At 47.1% G+C, this 22621-nt stretch overlaps 1 protein-coding gene across 1 annotated transcript in view; it reads left to right on the top strand.

Moving 5' to 3' along the window:
* CCDC60 (coiled-coil domain containing 60) overlaps positions 1 to 22621 on the top strand; it is a 329554-nt gene that overhangs the window by 267339 nt on the left and 39594 nt on the right. The window contains exon 12 of the mRNA XM_077292073.1: positions 12611 to 12745. Coding sequence (XP_077148188.1) covers positions 12611 to 12745 — 135 coding nt within the window. The remainder of the gene's footprint in view (positions 1 to 12610; positions 12746 to 22621) is intronic.

The following is a 22621-nucleotide window of genomic DNA, read 5'->3' as shown; positions in this document are numbered from 1 at the left end:
GTTGCCGGGACGCGGACCAATCACAGCAAGCCGTGACGTAATTTCAGGTCCTTGCAGGATTTTAAAATTACGTTCCGGCGTTGTGATTGGGCGCGTCGTGGTCACATGGGCGATGCAACCAATCACAAGCCGGGACGTCACGGGAGGCTGGACAAGCGCGCATTTTAAAATGCGCGCGTCCAGCCTCCCGGCTTGTGATTGGTTGACCGCGATGCAACCAATCACAAGCCGGGACGTCACGGGAGGCTGGACAAGCGCGCATTTTAAAATGCGCGCGTCCAGCCTCCCGGCTTGTGATTGGTTGACCGCGATGCAACCAATCACAAGCCGGGACGTCACGGGAGGCTGGACAAGCGCGCATTTTAAAATGCGCGCGTCCAGCCTCCCGGCTTGTGATTGGTTGACCGCGATGCAACCAATCACAAGCCGTGACGTCACGGGAGGCTGGACAAGTGCGCATTTTAAAATACGCGCGTGTCCAGCCTCCCGTGACGTCACGGCTTGTGATTGGTTGCGTCGCCCATGTGACTGCGGCGCAACCAATCACAACGCCGGGACGTAATTTTAAAATCCTGCAGGACCTGAAATTACGTCACGGCTTGCTGTGATTGGTCCGCGTCCCGGCAACATGGCCGCCGCGACCAATCACAAGCCGGGACTTCACGTAACCAAGTAAACGCGCGAATTTTAAACAAAGAACGCTGCCGCTTCCCTCGGTAAGGTGCAGGCTGCGTCGGAGAAGTGAGTATAGCAATATTTTTTATTTTAATTCTTTCTTTTACACATTAATATGGTTCCCAGGGCCTGAAGGAGAGTTTCCTCTCCTTCAGACCCTGGGAACCATCAGGAATACCGTCCGATACTTGAGTCCCATTGACTTGTATTGGTATCGGGTATCGGTATCGGATTGGATCCGATACTTTGCCGGTATCGGCCGATACTTTCCGATACCGATACTTTCAAGTATCGGACGGTATCGCTCAACACTAGTCAGAGCCCTTGGGCAGCCCCGTGGTTCTCGTCAAGAAAAAGGATGGGACCATCCGGTTCTGTGTAGATTACAGGAAACTCAATGCCTGCACTGTCCGAGACTCGTACCCGTTGCCCCACATCGAGGAATCCCTGACAGCGTTGGGGAAAGCCAAGTACTTCTCCACCCTGGACCTAGCAAGCGGATACTGGCAAGTAGCCGTGGCAGATAAAGACAAAGAGAAAACCGCCTTCATCCTCCCTATGGGGCTGTTCGAGTTTAACCGGATGCCCTTCGGGCTCTCCAATGCTCCAGGCACATTTCAACGGCTGATGGAAAAGTGTTTGGGAGACTTAAATTTTGAGGCTACCCTGATCTATCTGGATGACATCATTGTGTTTTCGGCCTCATTCGAAGAACACCTTGCCCGGCTTGGACAGGTACTCGGAAGACTGCGGGCTCATAACCTGAAGGAGAAGCCAAAGAAGTGCCACCTCTTCAAGAGAGACATCGAGTACCTGGGCCACATAGTGTCACAAGATGGAGTTCTACCCTCGCCAGGAAAACTGGCTGCTATCCAGAAGTGGCCAGTCCCTCGAACCGTGAGAGAAATCCAGGCCTTCCTGGGACTCGCTGGGTACTACCGCCGGTTTGTTAAAGACTTTGCAAAGATGGCGGGTCCTCTCAATGAGTTGCTGAGGGGGACCGCTGGAGTGCCGAAGACCCAGCGCATCCCCTGGGCACAGGGACAAGATGAGGCCTTCCAGGCTATAAAGAATGCCCTTACCTCAGCCCCGATTTTGGCCTACACAGACTTCAATCAACCGTTCCTGTTGTACACAGATGGTAGCCTTCATGGACTCGGTGCAGTACTTTCTCAGATACAGAATGGACATGAGAGAGTCATCGGGTATGACAGCAGGTCCCTGCGAGACAGCGAAAGAAACCCTCACAATTACAGCTTCTTCCGGTTAGAGCTCCTGGCCCTGGTGTGGGCCATGACAGAAAAGTTTGCAGGCTTCCTGACAGGTACCAAGATTCAAGTTCGAACAGACAATAATCCCCTGGCCCACCTTGAGAGTGCTAAATTGGGGGCCTTGGAACAACGGTGGGTGGCTCGCCTAGCCAAGTTTGACTTTACCATCCATTATCGCTCTGCTACCAAAAACGCAAATGCTGATGGGCTGTCAAGAGTGACTGTGGAGACTCCAATGGGGTGTCAAGCTCACGCCCTGACTGGTGGGCGTGAGCTCGGGGGGTTTGTGGCCCCACTGTGCCACAAACCAGACTACCCTGGAAGGGGCGTGACTATGACAGCTGCCTGGGTTTTCACTGGAGCCTCTGATGGTGAGGTCAGGCTTGTGCAGCAGGCAGCTGCCAGGTGCTACTCAAGGGTGGTGTCTGGCTGTGGCTGCTGATCCCACTTGGGAGACAGGAACACCAGGATTGGTGTGGGCATCAGGCACGACTGGCAGAAGAGCACGGCTGAAACTCAGACGAGTAGGCTGGCACGGCTGAGACACAGGGCTGGCAGAGACATGGCAGAGAACACAGGGCTGACAGGAACACAGGACTGGCAGGAACGGCAGGAAACACAGGACTGGCTAGGACGGCAGGAACACAGGACTGGAAGGCATGGCAGGAACGGCAGGACTGGCAGGAACACTGGATTGGAAGGCACGGCAGAGAACACAGGACTGGTTGATGTGGTTTATGAAGGAACAGGTAGGGACCTATTCACACAAGAGGTGCAGGAAAGGAAGCAAGCAGAAAGGAATGAGGTATGAAGGAACAGGTTGGGGCCTGTTCACACAGGAGATGTAGGTACAGAAACAAGCCAGAAGGAAAGTAGAATGAAGGAACAGGTTGGAACCTGTTCACACAGGAAGAGAACCGCAAGGCTGCGGATAGGAATGGTTGAGCAGCAAGAGAAAGTGTAGCAACTAAAGCTAAGCAGAGCAGAACCGCAAGGAATACGGAGAGGAGCTGCAGCGAGAGGTTTCTGCAGCAAAGCAGAGCGGAGCCACAAGGAATGTGGAGAGGAGATGCTGCAAGGGATTACAGCAGCTACAGAAGCTAAGCAGAGTAGAAAGGAGCAGAACCGCAGGAGTGTGGAGCAGAGGTAAAGCCACAAAGGTACAGAGCAGGCAGAGCCGCAAGAGTGCGGAGTGTAAGCAAACTGAGAACACGAGGAAAGACACAGCAGTGAAGGAAGCCACAGACAAGGAGACCAAGATAAGACTAAGTTCAGACAAGGAAATGGAACAAGACAAGAAACAAGGACAAAGACACAGGGACCAGGATATTCTGCCTCCTGGAGGAGGGCGGACAACAAGATCAAGGCAATAGCACAGAGAAAAGCCTCCAGAGAGGGAGTAACACAGAGCAAGGCCTGGCAAACTCAGAAGCCAAACATTAACTGAGCTAACACATTGCACAGGCCCAGAACACTGGGTGGAGCTGCACTATATACTGGAGGCCTCTTGGTAATTGGTCAGGAATAGATTAGACAGATGCACCTGATTCCTATAAGAACCAGAGAGTTCAGGCGCCGACCCCCTATACACACAGCCATGAAGCATGCAGAGAGCAGAGACACAGAACATGGAGCTGGCATGAAACAGAAACCACATCATGACCTGGAGCAGTGGGTAAGATAGTGTGAGAGATGAGAGGCCTTGCCATGATGCCAGCAGAGTTGTTACATGGGGGATCTTGATGAGCAACTCGAAGAGGAGGAAACCCCAGACTTTCATAAGTTTAAGCCCCCAATGGTTTCGGGCCAGTCAAGAAGGGAGGCCTGCGCATTACCCCGGTCCCTGGGGAGAACCAATGAGGAATGGGGACACGTTCAGGATGAAGATGAAGGGCTGAGACAGATGAAATTGTGGGTAACTCAAAAGTGGAAGCCTGGCAAACAAGAGAGAGATGATCTGGACTCTGAAATGAGGAGTGCGTTACACCAGTGGGATAGACTGGAAGTGCGAGAGTCAGTGCTATATCGTAAGAGGCAACAGCCAAAAGATATGGAAGTAAGGTGGCAAGTGGTCATCCCAGGAAAAATGGCTCAAGAAGTAGCTAAAGAAGCCCACGAATTTGGAGCACACTTCGGCCCCACAAAGACCTACCAATTGTTACAACGGTATGTGTATTGCCCCCGGTTGGAGTTTGTGGTGGAAGAGGTTTGCCGGCAATGTCGAGTATGTGAACTCATTAAGAGTACCGAACAGAGGGCACCCATCCAAACCATACAAACTAAGGAACCGCTAGAAGTCTTGATGATCGACTATCTCCTCGTGGGACACTCGGCCCAGGGGCTGCAATACTGTTTGGTGATGACCGATCATTTCTCTAAGTTCGCAGTAGTCACTCCGACTGGAGATCAGACTGCGGAATCGGCGGCGCGAGCCATTTATCAAGACTTCATCCGGGTGTATGGGTGCCCAAAGCGCATCCACTCCGACCAAGGCGCATGTTTCCAAGGCAAGGTGATGGAAGAATTGTATCGTATGTATGGCATCAAGCAGTCCCAGACCACCCCTTACCACCCTCAAGGCAACGGAGCTTGTGAACGCTTCAACCGAACCTTACTTCAAATGCTGAGAACGTTGGAGGAGGATAAGAAGGCGTGTTGGCCAGACTATCTGCCGGAATTGGTCTGGACCTACAACAATCGGGTCCACTCCACCACGGGTTATACCCCCTATCTACTGTTGTTTGGAAAAGCTGGACGAGAGATCATTGAGCTGAATTTGGAACAGCCAGAGGAGCTGATGGAGCGAACTGTCACCTCATGGGTGAAAGAGCATCGGCAATGATTGCAAACGATACGGCGGTTGGCGGGTAAGCAGCTGCAAGAAAAGAACATACGGGCCGCAAACCGACTCAAGAGTTACCGCTGCAACCTGGAGACCGAGTATTGGTCAAAGAGAAACGCCCGAAGGGAAAACTTAAGTGAGAGATGGGAAGTTGTCATGATCTCTGCAGGCAGAGATCATAGCAAGCCTATAGAGGGACAAGCTCTCGGAAGATGGAACTATACTGACCATGAACTAAGCCTGCCGCGCAACTAGAAATAGCCAGGTAGCATTTCCTATTTATCGCTAGATGCCCAGCTCTGGCCTAAGACCTAAATAGCTAGCAGAGGGAAATATAAGACCTGGCTCACCTCTAGAGAAATATTCCAAAGAAGACAGTAGCCCCCCACATATAATGACGGTGAGTTCAGATGAAACAACAAACGCAGCAGGAAAATAGTCTTAGCAAATTTGAGGTCCGCTTACTAGATAGCAGAAGACAGATAGTATACTTTCATGGTCAGCAGAAAAACACTAACAAAACACCATCCAGAGATTACCTTAAACTCTGGCATTAACTCATAACGCCAGAGTAGCAATCCCTGATCAACGAGAGCTTTCCAGACACAGTAACAAAACTTCAGCTGTGAACTGGAACAAATAGGCAAAACAAAACATGGACAAAAGTCCAACTTATCTAGTAGTTGTCTAGAAGCAGGAACAAGCACTGAGAGGCATCAGATAACATTGTTGACCGGCAAGAAACCACCAGAGAAATGAGCTTAAATAGCGACACCCACTACTGATGGAATCAGGTGAAACAGGAAAGAGGATGACAAGTCCAATTCCACAAGCGGCCACCGGGGGAGCCCAGAATCCAAATTCACAACAGTACCCCCCCCTCAAGGAGGGGGCACCGAACCCTCACCAGATCCACCAGGGCGACCAGGATGAGCCCTATGGAAGGCACGAACAAGATCAGAAGCATGAACATCAGATGCATTGACCCAAGAATTATCCTCCTGGCCGTAACCCTTCCAGTTGACCAGATACTGGAGTTTCCGTCTGGAAACACGAGAGTCCAAAATTTTCTCCACAACGTACTCCAACTCACCCTCAACCAACACCGGAGCAGGAGGCTCAACTGAAGGTACAACAGGTACCTCATACCTGCGCAATAACGACCGATGAAAAACGTTATGAATGGAAAAGGACGCAGGGAGGTCCAAACGGAAAGAAACAGGATTAAGAATCTCCAATATTCTATAAGGGCCGATGAACCGAGGTTTAAACTTAGGAGAAGAGACCCTCATAGGGACAAAACGAGAAGACAACCACACTAAATCTCCAACACAAAGCCGAGAACCAACACGACGATGACGGTTGGCAAAACGCTGAGTCTTCTCCTGGGACAACTTCAAATTGTCCATAACCTGCCCCCAGATGTGATGCAATCTCTCCACCACCGCATCCACTCCAGGACAATCCGAGGATTCCACCTGACCGGAGGAAAATCGAGGGTGAAACCCCGAATTACAGAAAAACGGGGACACCAAGGTGGAAGAACTGGCCCGATTATTGAGGGCGAACTCTGCCAATGGCAAAAAAGCAACCCAATCATCCTGGTCAGCAGAGACAAAACACCTCAGATATGTCTCAAGGGTCTGATTAGTCCGCTCGGTCTGGCCATTAGTCTGAGGGTGAAAAGCAGATGAAAAAGACAAATCTATGCCCATCCTAGCACAGAATGCCCGCCAAAATCTAGACACAAATTGGGTACCTCTGTCAGAAACAATATTCTCAGGAATACCGTGCAATCGGACAACATTCTGAAAAAACAGAGGAACCAACTCAGAAGAAGAAGGCAACTTGGGCAGAGGAACCAAATGGACCATTTTAGAGAAACGGTCACAGACCACCCAGATGACAGACATCTTCTGGGAAACAGGCAGATCTGAAATAAAATCCATCGAGATGTGTGTCCAAGGCCTCTTAGGAATAGGCAAGGGCAACAGCAGTCCGCTAGCCCGAGAACTACAAGACTTGGCCCGAGCACAAACGTCACATGACTGCACAAAGACTCGCACATCTCGTGACAGAGAAGGCCACCAGAAGGATCTTGCCACCAAATCCCTGGTACCAAAAATTCCGGGATGACCTGCCAATGCAGAAGAATGTACCTCAGAGATGACTCTGCTGGTCCAATCATCCGGAACAAACAGTCTATCAGGCGGACAACGATCCGGTCTATCCGCCTGAAACTCTTGCAAGGACCGCCGCAGATCAGGAGAAACGGCCGACAAAATTACTCCCTCCCTAAGGATACCTGTGGGTTCAGAATTACCAGGAGAGTCCGGGTCAAAACTCCTAGAAAGGGCATCTGCCTTAACATTCTTAGAACCCGGTAGGTATGACACCACAAAATTAAAGCGAGAAAAAAATAAAGACCAGCGCGCCTGTCTAGGATTCAGGCGTCTGGCAGTCTCAAGATAAATCAAATTTTTGTGGTCAGTCAATACCACCACCTGATGCCTAGCCCCCTCGAGCCAATGGCGCCACTCCTCAAACGCCCACTTCATGGCCAAAAGCTCCCGATTCCCAACATCATAATTCCGCTCTGCGGGCGAAAATTTGCGAGAAAAGAAGGCACAAGGCCTAATGACGGAGCAGTCGGAACCTTTCTGCGACAACACTGCCCCAGCTCCGATCTCCGAAGCGTCAACCTCAACCTGAAAAGGCAGATTCACATCAGGCTGACGCAACACAGGGGCAGAGGCAAAACGGCGCTTAAGCTCCTGAAAGGCCTCTACAGCATGAGGGGACCAATTAGCAACATCAGCGCCTTGTCTGGTCAAATCAGTCAGTGGTTTAACGACATCCGAAAAACCAGCAATAAATCGGCGGTAAAAGTTGGCAAAGCCCAAAAATCTCTGAAGACCCTTAAGAGAGGAGGGCTGAGTCCAGTCACAAATAGCTTGCACCTTGACGGGATCCATCTCAATGGAAGAGGGAGAAAAAATATACCCCAAAAAGGAAATTTTCTGGACCCCAAAAACGCACTTAGACCCCTTCACACATAAAGAATTAGACCGCAGAACCTGAAAAACTCTCCTGACCTGCTGGACATGAGAGTCCCAGTCATCAGAAAAAATCAGAATATCATCCAGATATATTATCATAAATTTATCCAGAAAATCGCGGAAAATATCATGCATAAAAGACTGGAAAACTGAAGGGGCATTAGAAAGACCAAAAGGCATGACCAAATACTCAAAGTGGCCCTCGGGCGTATTAAATGCGGTCTTCCACTCATCCCCCTGCCTGATCCGCACCAAATTATACGCCCCACGAAGATCAATTTTAGAGAACCACTTAGCACCCTCTATACGAGCAAACAAATCAGTAAGCAATGGCAATGGGTATTGATACTTAACAGTGATCTTATTCAGAAGCCGATAATCAATACATGGTCTCAAAGAGCCGTCTTTTTTTGAGACAAAGAAAAACCCAGCTCCCAAGGGAGAAGAAGATGGACGAATATGTCCCTTTTCCAAAGACTCCTTTATATATTCCCGCATAGCAGCATGTTCCGGCACAGACAAATTAAACAAACGACCCTTTGGATATTTACAACCCGGTATCAAATCTATGGCACAATCGCACTCACGGTGCGGAGGTAACGACCCAAGCTTGGGTTCGTCAAAGACGTCTTGATAATCAGAGAGGAACTCAGGGACTTCAGAGGGAATGGACGACGAAATAGAAACCAAAGGTACGTCCCCATGAATACCCTTACATCCCCAGCTCAACACAGACATTGCTCTCCAGTCCAAGACTGGGTTGTGAGACTGCAACCATGGCAATCCCAGTACCAAATCGTCATGTAAATTATACAGCACCAGGAAACGAATAATCTCCTGGTGATCCGGATTGATACGCATGGTTACTTGTGTCCAGTATTGTGGTTTATTATTAGCCAATGGGGTGGAGTCAATCCCCTTCAGAGGAATAAGAGTCTCCAAAGGCTCTAAATCAAAACCACAACGATTGGCAAAGGACCAATCCATAAGACTCAGAGCGGCGCCAGAGTCAACATAGGCGTCCGTGGCAATGGATGACAAAGAGCAAATCAGGGTTACAGACAAAATAAACTTAGACTGAATGGTGCCAATGGAAACAGACTTATCAAGCTTCTTTGTACGCCTAGAGCATGCCGATATAACATGAGTAGAATCCCCACAATAGAAACACAATCCATTCTTCCGTCTAAAATTCTGTCGCTCGCTCCTGGACAGAATTCTATCACACTGCATACTTTCTGGCGTCTTTTCCATAGACACCGCCAGATGGTGCACCGGTTTGCGCTCCCGCAGACGCCTATCAATCTGAATAGCCATTGTCATGGACTCATTCAGACCTGCAGGCAAAGGGAACCCCACCATAACATCCTTAACGGCATCAGAGAGACCTTCTCTGAAAGTTGCCGCCAAGGCGCACTCATTCCACTGAGTAAGCACAGACCATTTACGGAATTTTTGGCAGAAAACTTCAGCTTCGTCTTGCCCCTGAGATAGTGCCATCAAAGTTTTTTCTGCCTGAAGTTCCAAATGAGGTTCCTCATAAAGCAAGCCCAAGGCCAGAAAAAACGCATCCACATCGCGTAACGCAGGATCCCCTGCTGGCAATGAGAAGGCCCAATCTTGAGGGTCACCCCTGAGCAAGGAAATCACAATCCTAACCTGCTGAGCAGGGTCTCCAGCTGAACGAGACTTCAGGGACAAATAAAGCTTACAATTATTTCGGAAATTCTGGAAGCTAGCTCTATTCCCTGTGAAGAACTCCGGCAAAGGAATTCTCGGCTCAGATACCGGAGCATGTACCACAAAATCTTGTAAATTTTGTACTTTCGTGATGAGATTATTCAAACCCGCAGTTACACTCTGGAGATCCATTATTGTCAGGTGCACACAGAGCATACAGAGATTAGGAGGAGAGAGAGAAAAAAGACTGCAGCAAGGCAGACTGGAGGAAAAAAAAAAAAAAAAAAAAAAATTCCAGCAGACTTCTTATAACTCTCCTTTCTCAACCTGGGTCTTTAACACTTTATTGGCCGGTCAAACTGTCATGATCTCTGCAGGCAGAGATCATAGCAAGCCTATAGAGGGACAAGCTCTCGGAAGATGGAACTATACTGACCATGAACTAAGCCTGCCGCGCAACTAGAAATAGCCAGGTAGCATTTCCTATTTATCGCTAGATGCCCAGCTCTGGCCTAAGACCTAAATAGCTAGCAGAGGGAAATATAAGACCTGGCTCACCTCTAGAGAAATATTCCAAAGAAGACAGTAGCCCCCCACATATAATGACGGTGAGTTCAGATGAAACAACAAACGCAGCAGGAAAATAGTCTTAGCAAATTTGAGGTCCGCTTACTAGATAGCAGAAGACAGATAGTATACTTTCATGGTCAGCAGAAAAACACTAACAAAACACCATCCAGAGATTACCTTAAACTCTGGCATTAACTCATAACGCCAGAGTAGCAATCCCTGATCAACGAGAGCTTTCCAGACACAGTAACAAAACTTCAGCTGTGAACTGGAACAAATAGGCAAAACAAAACATGGACAAAAGTCCAACTTATCTAGTAGTTGTCTAGAAGCAGGAACAAGCACTGAGAGGCATCAGATAACATTGTTGACCGGCAAGAAACCACCAGAGAAATGAGCTTAAATAGCGACACCCACTACTGATGGAATCAGGTGAAACAGGAAAGAGGATGACAAGTCCAATTCCACAAGCGGCCACCGGGGGAGCCCAGAATCCAAATTCACAACAGGAAGTACAGCCATACAAAGTTATCGAGCGAGTGTATGCTAATGGCCCTGTCTACATGGTACAGATTAAGACTGGGGCATCTGCCCCTAGAGTACTTCACAGAAATATGCTGCGGCCTTGCCGGTCTGAGGTCTGTTCTATGCCATTGTCGCCTGAAGGCGCTACTCCACTTCCTGAATCTGTCATGCCTGATGGTGAAATCGGTGATGAGTGGTGGACTGTCCCTGACACAGTAGGGGGTTTTCAGCCGCACGGAGACGGTAATCCCATGGATGTACCAGTACCGCCATGCGAGGACGAGACCAGACAAGAGCTCACAATGTCTCCTGCAACAAGTGTTCCTCTGGAAGATAGTCAAGCCTTGCCTGACAACCAAGAGCTTTGGAGATCCCAGAGGTCTAATGCAGGGGTTCCACCAGTCGGATCTGTAGAACAGTGTGCTCTGTCTGTTTTTACACCTTTGTTGCCTCCTCTATAGGTGCTGTTTCCGCTTTGCACGTTCTTCCATTACACTTTGACCCTGATGCTGTGATGGCCGAGGACGACCATCATTAAGAAGGGAGGCATGTAAGAGGGTGGTGCTGTTATGGACAGTAAGGAACACGCTGACACTTTAAGAGGCTGCACCCCCTTGTCTGGCATGATGGAATGTTCTGCTTCTCCCCTGCAATAATCGTTAGAATGAACTAGTCTGTGCAGAGTGCAGGTGTGGAGCTGGAGCAGCATGTGTGAGCTGAGGCTGCTTCAGAGAGGACTTTTTGTGCTGATAGCTGAAAGAGAGAAGAACTGTGTCCTGATATAGCTGCAAGAGAGCCACGAAGATACAGAGAAAGGGATTTATAGTTTCCAGGAGCATCCCTAGGATCCAGAAGCAAGGAGAAGACCCCCGTTACACAGAGCTGACAGAAAGACGTGCGCACCACCATATTAGACTGCTGGGGGCCCCCTGGGACTGGACCTGATTCTCCAACATCACTGTGAGTTTGTTCCTGTTTGGTGCACCTGTTAGGGCCTAGTGTAGGCTTCAATAGTCAGTACACGGGAACCGTGTGGCCTACTTAGTAAAGGCCAGGGAGGTTATATGTAGAGTAGCATCATCACTCGTTTATTGTTTACATTTGCTTGTTAGACATATTTTGAGTCTGCAACCGTGCTGTTTTACGGAAAAGTTAAAGTTCATAACTCTTGTAAATTGTCTGTTGCCATTATATACCCCTGTTTGCATCTTCCTCATTCCCTTCATTCCTTGCCTTCCAATAAATCTACCCATTAGGGTTGAGCGACTTTTATTTTTATAGGATCGGGTCGGGTACTCGGACGCGCCCTGCTTCTTTCCGGCAGCCTTCCTTCCTAAGAATGAGCGCGTGAAGGACCTTAGATGACGTCGCGGCTTGTCCATGTGACCGCTCGCGACCAATCACAAGCCGCGACGTCACCGCAGGTCATTCACGCGCTCATTCTTAGGAAGGAAGCCTGCCGGTTAGTACCAGGGCGCGTCCGAGGGTGAGTATATCAATATTTTTTATTTTGATTCTTAATTTAACACTTATATATGGATTCCGATACCGATTCCCGATATCGCAAACATATCGGAACTCGGTATCGGAATTCCGATACCAGATTCAGAAGATCGCCGACCTCATGGCCGACCCCACACAGAAGTCGGCGACTTCTGAAAATGGCCGACCCGTTTCGCTCAACCCTACTACCCATTATTGTTTGCACCTCATCTTGTGTACAGTAGTCTTCCTGCACTGTGGTGGTCCCCCGGCCATTGCTTCAGTTACACCCCTGCTTTTATGGGGGGGTTTTAGCAAAATGATGTTAACCAAGTGCCCTAAATTATTTTCATGCACTATTGTTATTTATGGTTTAGGTTTTATGTAATAAGAAATGGCTATTGATATTAAGCTAAACTTAATGGGCAGAATTAACTAAACACATTTATACAGTGTGCTCTGCGTGTGTCACACCTTTTTAGGTAACACTGATTACTTCTTTACAGGAAACGTCAAGAATTTAACACCCAAAAATATCGATCTTTAAATACCATCACTAATTTCCGTCAAGATATGGAGAAAATGCAAAAAGCGTATCACCATGTGAAGGAAGAAAAAGACTACACAGACACTAGGAATTGGTATGTAAATTTCTATCACTTGAGAAAGTCTGTTTGGAGTCCCTATGCTAACATACTGTTCCGCATTTGTTTCAAGTTACACACATAAACTTAAAGAGCAACCTTTTTTTTATTATTTCATAAATTGATAGTGCCCATGAAAATAAGAACTTTGTAATATATATTATCTGAGAAATCTGCTTCTTTCTCTGTCAGAATTGATCACTTATTTATCAAAATTCTCAATTCTGAAGTAAAATCTGTACTCAGACTTTCCCATTAATGAGATAGGAGATGACAGTTGCTATGGATACAATTCTATGTAGACAGAAGAAGGGAGTAGCTACAGGCAGAGCTCCTCCCTCCTCCTCTCCCTTCTATCTATATAGAATCTCATCAGTAGCAGCTGCCATCTCCTGTCTCAATACAAATTTTTGCCTCAGAATTGACAATTTTGATAATGAATGATGAACTACTTCAAAGAAAGAAGGAAATCTCTCTGATAAGATATAGTACAAAGTTGCTTATTTTCACGTGTACTATTGATTTGTAAAATAAAAATTAAAACAAAGGCTACTCTTTAAGTGTTTTTTTAATGATTTTTTTATTTGTACAAAGATGAAACATGACAAGTATAGCACATCCATTGGACCAGTATTAAGTTAGAGGGGTTCTAAAGGCCCTACAGTGATGTGAGTGAATGTGTGATGTTTGTCCCTTCACTATGACACCGAAAATATATCTCCCATAAATATTGGATCAATGCAAAACCCCAATATTCATATCTTTACACCAGAGACAGGGGGCCAAACAGCAATTGTCCACTTTTTCTTTGAAGAGAACAGAAGTTACCACTGAAGATGTTAGATATTCCACATCTCTGCCTGTTGAATATACAGATCTCAGTCTTTGGGTCTTTTTTTCCAGCAAATGTCCCAGCTGTAGTTATCTGGTTACTTCAATGGAGATGGAAGTATCAGTTCTCTTTCTCATTTATCTTGTTTTAATTAGTTCCTCTGTTCCTAGGTTTATTTAATCCCATATGTTCAATCTGAAGGCCCACTTCAGTGGTGGTTGAAGTGTCAGCTCTTCTCCCTTCTCTGGAGATGTCTTTATGGATTTTAAGTTTTCTCTAGGACACCTTCTGATAACACCATAAAAAAATCTGAAGATGTACTATATAATCGTCTAATTCTGTCTGTAACAGAAATCCCGCGTCGCTGATTGGTCGCCACATAGTTCACTCACGTTTACTGAACAAGTTCTGTCAGTCACAGTGCCACGCAGTTCAGTCACGTTTAATGAACAAGTTCTGCCAGTCACAGTGCCATGTAGTTCAGTCATGTTTACTGAATAAGTTCTGTCAGTCACTGTGCCACATAGTTCAGTCACGTTTAATGAACAAGTTCTATCAGTCACAGTGTGATGTAGTTCAGTCACGTTTACTGGACAAGTTCTGCCAGTCACAGTGCCACATAGTTCAGTCACGTTTACTGAACAAGTTCTGTCAGTCACAGTGCCATGTAGTTCAGTCATGTTTACTGAACAAGTTCTGTCAGTCACAGTGCCACTTAGTTCAGTCACGTTTACTGAACAAGTTCTGTTAGTCACCGTGTGATGTAGTTCAGTCACGTTTACTGGACAAGTTTTGTCAGTCACAGTGCCACTGTAATAATTATAGGGGATAACTCAGGAGACTCTTTGCGTGGAACAAGACAACTACAGGACACAGTTTTATAAGTGGTAAAGTCTATATTATCACACGGTGATTCAAACAGGTGCAGAGAGAAACTCAAGTCCACAATACTTGGTGCAAATATCAAATGCAGCACAGCATTCTATAGGAAACTTCAGAGGAAAATGCAATCACGCAGAAAGTCTATGAAGCACAATTATTCTTGAGGATACTTGACACGAATAAGTCCTTGCTTAGGCCACAACACAGATAGATATGCTTATAAGGCAGTTCAAATAATATCTTAGCTCAACCAGGGAGGTCTGGGTAAAAGTCTCAGGTTCTTGCAGAGCAGAAACAGCTTACATGTCCAGAAAATGCAGATGGAAGCAAACACGAGCAGCAGATGAAGGAGGATTACTGGAACTGGTGTATGCAGCAGGAACTCAGAGCAGAGTAGCAGGATAACCCCACAGGTTCACAGGAGCAGGTATATAGCCAGGGAGTCACCAGAGGTCAGGAGCTGGATGCAAGGCAGAATTGTTATGACCTGGTGGGTACGGAGCGGTGCTGAGATGACCTGGTGGGCAAAACCAATCATGGACTCACTACGGAGCAGCACTGAAATGACCTGGTGGGTAAAACAAAAATAGGACTAGCTCTGAGGAGGTGGTAACTTTACTGACCGCAATCCCTACTCCTAACTCCAACACTAGAAATAGCCGTGGAGCGTACCTAACTCTGCCTAGACGCCTCTGCACAGCCTAAGAACTAGCTACCCTTAAATATGGAAACGGAAAGCTATCTCGCCTCAGAGAAACCCCCAAAGGAAGATAGCCCCCCACAAATATTGACGGTGAGTGGAGAGGGAAATGACAAACTCAGAAATGAAACTAGATTTTTTAGAAAAGGAGGCCACTACTATCTAAATAGACAGAGATAGGATAGGTTGCTGTGCGGTCAGTATAAAAACTAAAAGTCCACGCAGAGTTTACAAAAATAACCACCACACCGACTCACGGTGTGGAGGGGCAAATCTGCGACCCCAGAGCTTCCAACTAGCGGGAATATTTCATAATGACAAGCTGGACAAAGAGACATAAATTGAACTGAACAGAAGGTCATAAGCAGGGAAACACCCAAAAAGTAGCAGACTTATCTTAAGCTGAAAATGGACTGGCCAACAGAGAACTTCCAGGAAAGGATTGAATCCACAGGAAATACATTGACAGCTGGCATCCACTAAAGCCAAAAGCCCAGTTAAATAACAAGGCCAGGAAACCGATTAGTGAACGCAGCTGCTAAGTTCCACTTGAAACCACCAGAGGGAGCCCAAGAGCAGAACTCCCAAAAATACCATTCGCAACCACAGGATGGAGCCCAAGAACGGAATTTACAACAGTACCCCCCCTTGAGGAGCGGTCACCGAACCCTCACCAGAGCCCCCAGGCCGATTGGGACGAGCCAAATGAAAAGCACGTACCAAATCGGCAGCATGGACATCGGAGGCAAAAACCCAAGAGTTATCCTCCTGGCCATAACCCTTCCACTTGACCAAATACTGAAGTTTCCGCCTTGAAAGACGAGGATCCAAAATCTTCTCCACCACATATTCCAGCTCCCCTTCAACCAACACCGGAGCAGGAGGGTCAACGGAGGGAACCATGGGCACCACATATCTCCGCAACAAAGATCTATGGAACACATTATGAATGGAAAACGAAGCTGGAAGGGCCAAACGAAAAGACACCGGATTGATAATTTCCGAAATCCTATAAGGACCAATAAAACGAGGTTTGAACTTAGGGGAAGAGACCTTCATAGGAACATGACGAGAAGACAACCAGACCAAATCCCCAACCCGAAGCCGGGGACCAACGCACCGACGGCGGTTAGCAAAACGTTGAGCCTTTTCCTGAGACAATGTTAAATTGTCCACCACATGAGTCCAAATCCGCTGCAACCTGTCCACCACAGAATCCACCCCAGGACAGTCCGAAGACTCAGCCTGCCCTGAAGAAAAACGAGGATGAAAACCGAAATTGCAAAAAAAAGGCGAAACCAAAGTAGCCGAACTAGCCCGATTATTAAGGGCAAACTCGGCCAACGGCAAGAAGGTAACCCAATCATCCTGATCAGCAGACACAAAGCATCTCAAGTAGGTTTCCAAGGTCTGATTGGTTCACTCCGTCTGTCCATTTGTCTGAGGGTGAAATGCCGAAGAAAAAGACAAATTAATGCCCATTCTACCACAAAAGGACCGCCAAAACCTAGAAACAAACTGGGTACCTCTGTCAGACACAATATTCTCCGGAATACCATGCAAACGAACCACATGCTGGGAAAACAAAGGAACCAAATCAGAGGAGGAAGGCAACTTAGGCAAAGGTACCAAATGGACCATTTTAGAAAACCGGTCACAAACCATCCAGATGACAGACATCGGAAATAAAATCCATGGAAATATGCGTCCAGGGCCTCTCAGGGATAGGCAAGGGCAAAAGCAACCCACTAGCACGAGAACAGCAGGGCTTAGCCCGAGCACAAATTCCACAGGACTGCACGAAGGAATGCACATCCCGTGACAAAGAAGGCCACCAAAAGGACCTGGCAACCAAATCTCTGGTTCCAAAGATCCCAGGATGACCAGCCAACACCGAACAATGGATCTCAGAAATCACCTTATTAGTCCATCTATCAGGAACAAACAATTTCCCCACAGGACAGCGGTCTGGTCTATCAGCCTGAAACTCCTGAAGCACCCGCCGCAAATCAGGGGAGATAGCAGAAAGAATCAACCCCTTTTTGAGAATACCAGCCGGCTCACGGACTCCAGGAGAATCAGGCAAAAAACTCCTAGACAAGGCATCAGCTTTCACATTCTTAGATCCCGGAAGATACGAGACCACAAAATCAAAACGGGAGAAAAACAAAGACCACCGAGCCTGTCTAGGATTCAAGCACTTGGCCGACTCAAGGTAAATCAGATCCTTATGGTCGGTCAAGACCACAACACGATGCTTGGCTCCCTCAAGCCAATGTCGCCACTCCTTGAATGCCCACTTCATAGCCAACAACTCCCGATTGCCGACATCATAATTACGCTCAGCAGGCGAAAACTTTCTGGAGAAGAAAGCACACGGCTTCAACACAGAGCCATCAGAGCTTCTCTGAGACAGAACAGCTCCTGCCCCAATCTCAGAAGCGTCAACCTCAACCTGAAAATGGAGAGAAACATCTGGCTGACGCAACACAGGGGCAGAAGTAAAACGACGCTTAAGCTCCTGAAAGGCCTCCACAGCCGCAGAGGACTAATTCACCACATCTGCACCTTTCTTGGTCAAATCGGTCAGAGGTTTAACCACAGTAGAAAAATTAGCAATGAAGCGACGATATAAATTAGCAAAGCCCAAAAATTTCTGAAGGCTCTTCACAGATGTGGGCTGAGTCCAATCATAAATAGCCTGGACCTTAACAGGGTCCATTTCAATAGCCGAGGGAGAAAAAATGAACCCCAGAAAAGAAACCTTCTGAACTCCAAAAAGGCACTTAGACCCCTTCACAAACAGTGTATTAGCACGAAGAATCTGAAATACCATCCTGACCTGCTTCACATGAGTCTCCCAATCATCGGAAAAAACCAAAATATCATCCAAATATACAATCATAAATTTATCCAAATACTCCCGGAAAATATCATGCATAAAGGACTGAAACACAGATGGAGCATTAGAGAGCCCGAAAGGCATCACAAGATATTCAAAATGGCCTTCGGGCGTATTAAATGCTGTTTTCCATTCATCACCCTGTTTGATGCGAACCAGATTATACGCCCCTCGAAGGTCAATCTTGGTAAACCAGCTAGCCCCTTTGATCCGAGCAAACAAATCAGAAAGCAAAGGCAAAGGGTACTGGAATTTGACCGTTATCTTATTGAGAAGGCGATAATCTATACAGGGCCTCAAGGAGCCATCCTTCTTGGCAACAAAAAAGAACCCCGCTCCCAACGGTGACGAAGACGGGCGAATATGCCCCTTCTCCAAGGACTCTTTTACATAAGTCCGCATAGCGGTATGCTCTGGCACAGACAGATTGAAAAGTCGACCCTTAGGGAACTTACAGCCAGGAATCAAATTAATAGCGCAATCACAGTCCCTATGAGGAGGCAGAGGACTGGATTTAGGCTCCTCAAATATATCCTGGAAATCTGACAAAAACTCAGGAACCTCAGAAGAAGGGGACGAGGAAATTGACATCAGAGGAATGTCACTATGTATCCCCTGACAACCCCAACTAGTCACGGACATGGATTTCCAATCCAGCACTGGATTATGTACCTGTAACCATGGAAACCCCAGCACAACCGCATCATGCAAATTATGCAACACCAAAAAGCGAATATTTTCCTGATGTGCTGGAGCCATGTTCATGGCTAACTGTGTCCAGTACTGAGGTTTATTCTTGGCCAATGGCGTAGCATCAATCCCCCTCAAGGGAATAGCACTCTGCAACGGCTCCAAGGAAAAACCACAGCGCTTGGCAAATTCCAGGTCCATTAAGTTCAGGGCAGCGCTAGAATCCACAAATGCCATTACAGAAAAGGACGACAATGAGCAAATCAGGGTAACAGACAAGAGAAATTTAGGCTGTAAGGTACTGATGGTAACCGACCTAGCAACCCTCTTAGTTTGCTTCGGGCAGTCAGAGATAGCATGAGTAGCGTCACCACAGTAAAAACACAGCCCATTCTGACGTCTGAACTCCTGCCGTTCTGCTCTCGTCAAAACTCTATCGCATTGCATAGGCTCAGAACTCTGCCCAGAGGACACCGCCATATGGTGCACCTCCTTACGTTCACGTAAGCGCCGATCAATCTGAATGGCCAGAGACATTGATTCGTTCAAACCAGCAGGCGTGGGAAACCCCACCATAACATCTTTAAGAGCTTCAGAAAGACCCTTTCTGAAAATAGCCGCCAGGGCATCCTCATTCCATTTTGTAAGCACAGACCACTTTCTAAATTTCTGACAATATATCTCTACTGCTTCCTGACCCTGACACAGAGCCAGCAAAAATTTTTCTGCCTGATACACAGAATTGGGTTTGTCATAAAGCAGTCCAAGTGCTTGAAAAAACGAATCTATATTGAGCAATGCAGGATTCCCTGGCTCAAGGGAGAATGCCCAGTCCTGCGGGTCGCCACACAACAGAGAAATAACAATCTTCACCTGCTGAATGGGGTCACCAGAGGAACGGGGTCTCAGAGCAAAAAATAATCTGCAATTATTTTTAAAATTCAAAAACCTAGATCTATCCCCAGAAAACAAATCAGGAATAGGAATTCTAGGCTCAGAAACAGGAGTTTGAACAACATAGTCTTGGATACTCTGTACCCTTGCAGCGAGATGATCAACACGCGCAGACAAACCCTGAACCTCCATATCAGCACCAAGCTCCTGCACCATCCAAAAATCAAGGGGAAAAAAAAAGGACAAAACAAGCAACACAGAAAAAAAAAAAAATGACTCAGAACTTTCTCTTCCCTCTTTTGAGATGCATTTAACACATTGTGGGCCAGCTGTACTGTTATGACCTGGTGGGTACCGAGCGGTGCTGAGATGACCTGGTGGGCAAAACCAATCATGGACTCACTACGGAGCAGCACTGAAATGACCTGGTGGGTAAAACAAAAATAGGACTAGCTCTGAGGAGGTGGTAACTTTACTGACCGCAATCCCTACTCCTAACACCAACACTAGAAATAGCCGTGGAGCGTACCTAACTCTGCCTAGACGCCTCTGCACAGCCTAAGAACTAGCTACCCCTAAATATGGAAACGGAAAGCTATCTCGCCTCAGAGAAACCCCCAAAGGAAGATAGCCCCCCCACAAATATTGACGGTGAGTGGAGAGGGAAATGACAAACTCAGAAATGAAACTAGATTTTTTAGCAAAGGAGGCCACTACTATCTAAATAGACAGAGATAGGATAGGTTGCTGTGCGGTCAGTATAAAAACTAAAAGTCCACGCAGAGTTTACAAAAATAACCACCACACCGACTCACGGTGTGGAGGGGCAAATCTGCGACCCCAGAGCTTCCAACTAGCCGGAATATTTCATAATGACAAGCTGGACAAAGAGACATAAATTGAACTGAACAGAAGGTCATAAGCAGGGAAACACCCAAAAAGTAGCAGACTTATCTTAAGCTGAAAATGGACTGGCCAACAGAGAACTTCCAGGAAAGGATTGAATCCACAGGAAATAAATTTGACAGCTGGCATCCACTAAAGCCAAAAGCCCAGTTAAATAACAAGGCCAGGAAACCGATTAGTGAACGCAGCTGCTAAGTTCCACTTGAAACCACCAGAGGGAGCCCAAGAGCAGAACTCCCAAAAATACCATTCGCAACCACAGGATGGAGCCCAAGAACGGAATTCACAACACAGAATACTCTAGCACAGACTGAAGGCTGGGGTGGAGTTATATAGCAGGAAGACACAGTGCACATGAGACCAAAGACGCCATCTTGGAAAAGGGCAGTAATGCACAAAAGGTAATAAAAAATGTTCTGACATTACGCCCTCCTTAGAAGCGGCCTCAGGACGATCCTGGACCTGGTTTCTCGGGGAATCTCTGATGAAAACGAGAAATCTTCTGTTGGGCATTGATGTTTTCCACAGGTTCCCAAGAGTCTTCCTCAGGGGATATCCCTGCCATCTTATCAGATATTGAAACCGATTCCTGCGAATCCTGGAATCAACAATTTCCTCCACCACAAATTGTTCTTGCCCATCAATCACAGGCTGCGGAGGTGGCACAACACGTCCCTGGAAGGTATTAGGAGATACAGGCTTTAGTAAAGATACATGAAAAACTGGGTGTACCTTCATAGTCCTAGGCAGCTTCAGCCGGAAGGCCACAGAGCTCACAATACCGTTGATCTTGAAAGGGCCAATGAATTTCTGTCCAAGCTTTTGTGAAGGAACGTTTAACTTCAGATTCTTAGTTGCTAACGACACGTAATCTTCTACCTTGAACATGGGTGCAGGTTTACGGAATCTATCAGCCGATCTCTTATAACGTTCTTGAGCTGTGGTCAGGGATTCCTTCAGAACCTCCAGATTTTGCCTCATCGCAGTCAGCCTTTCCTCCACTGCCGGAACCGGAGAATTAATTGGAGACCTAGGTAAGATACATGGATGATAACCCAGATTGGAAAAGAAAGGTGTAAATTTAGTGGAGGCGCTCTGAGAATTGTTATATGAAAATTCGGCTAACGGCAGCAACTCCAACCAATCATCCTGGAGATGGCTGACATAGCATCTTAGATATTGTTCCAGCGTCTGGTTGGTACGCTCAGTCTGACCATTTGTCTGGGGATGGTAAGCGGAAGAGAGACAGACATTAATATTGAGTGCTGAGCAAAACCCCTTCCAGAATCTTGAAGTGAACTGCACTGCACGGTCAGAGATGATCTCATCCGGAACCCCATGCAACCGAAAGACATTCTGTATAACCAAGTTCACTGTATCTTTAGCTGAGGGGAGGCCGGTGCACGGAACAAAATGAGCAGCTTTAGTCAGGCGATCAACTACCACCATGATTGTATTCATGCCCCCCGATGTAGGCAGCTCCACAATAAAGTCCAGTGATATAGACCCCCAAGGGCGGGACGGAACAGGTAATGGTTGTAGAAGACCCGTAGGTGCCACATGAGGAGTCTTGTAACGAGCACATACCTCGCAAGAGGGAACATAGTCCTTGATATCCTTCAGGCAAGTTGGCCACCAGAAGAATCTGCTCAGGAACTCTTGTGTCTTCTGTACCCCCTGTGACCAGCCAACTGGGAGTCATGTACCAACTTGAGGATCTGCAGACGGACGACCTCAGGGATGTAGATACGTCGATCTCTGAACCACATGCCACCCTTAAAGACAAGATTAATATCCACAGGTGGGTTGGCCTGAAATACATCACCCTCATAGGCCTCCCTGCACTCCTTCCACAAGTCCTGATCGTGGATAACTCCGATGAAATTGGCATCAGATAGAATGGTCTTGGACGGGGCTCCAGGTACGGAATCCGCAGCATGGATTCGGGATAAAGCATCAGACTTCCCATTACGAGAACCTGGACGGTACGAAATAACAAAGTTAAATTGATTTAAAAATAAGTTCCAACGAGCCTGATGAGGAGAAAGACATCTAGCGGATCTAAGG

Source organism: Ranitomeya variabilis, chromosome 1, assembly GCF_051348905.1.
Source record: "Ranitomeya variabilis isolate aRanVar5 chromosome 1, aRanVar5.hap1, whole genome shotgun sequence".
NCBI classification, from domain to species: Eukaryota; Metazoa; Chordata; class Amphibia; order Anura; family Dendrobatidae; genus Ranitomeya; species Ranitomeya variabilis.
The sequence above is the reverse complement of the archived record's forward strand: the minus strand, read 5'-3'. Positions and strand labels throughout refer to the sequence as shown.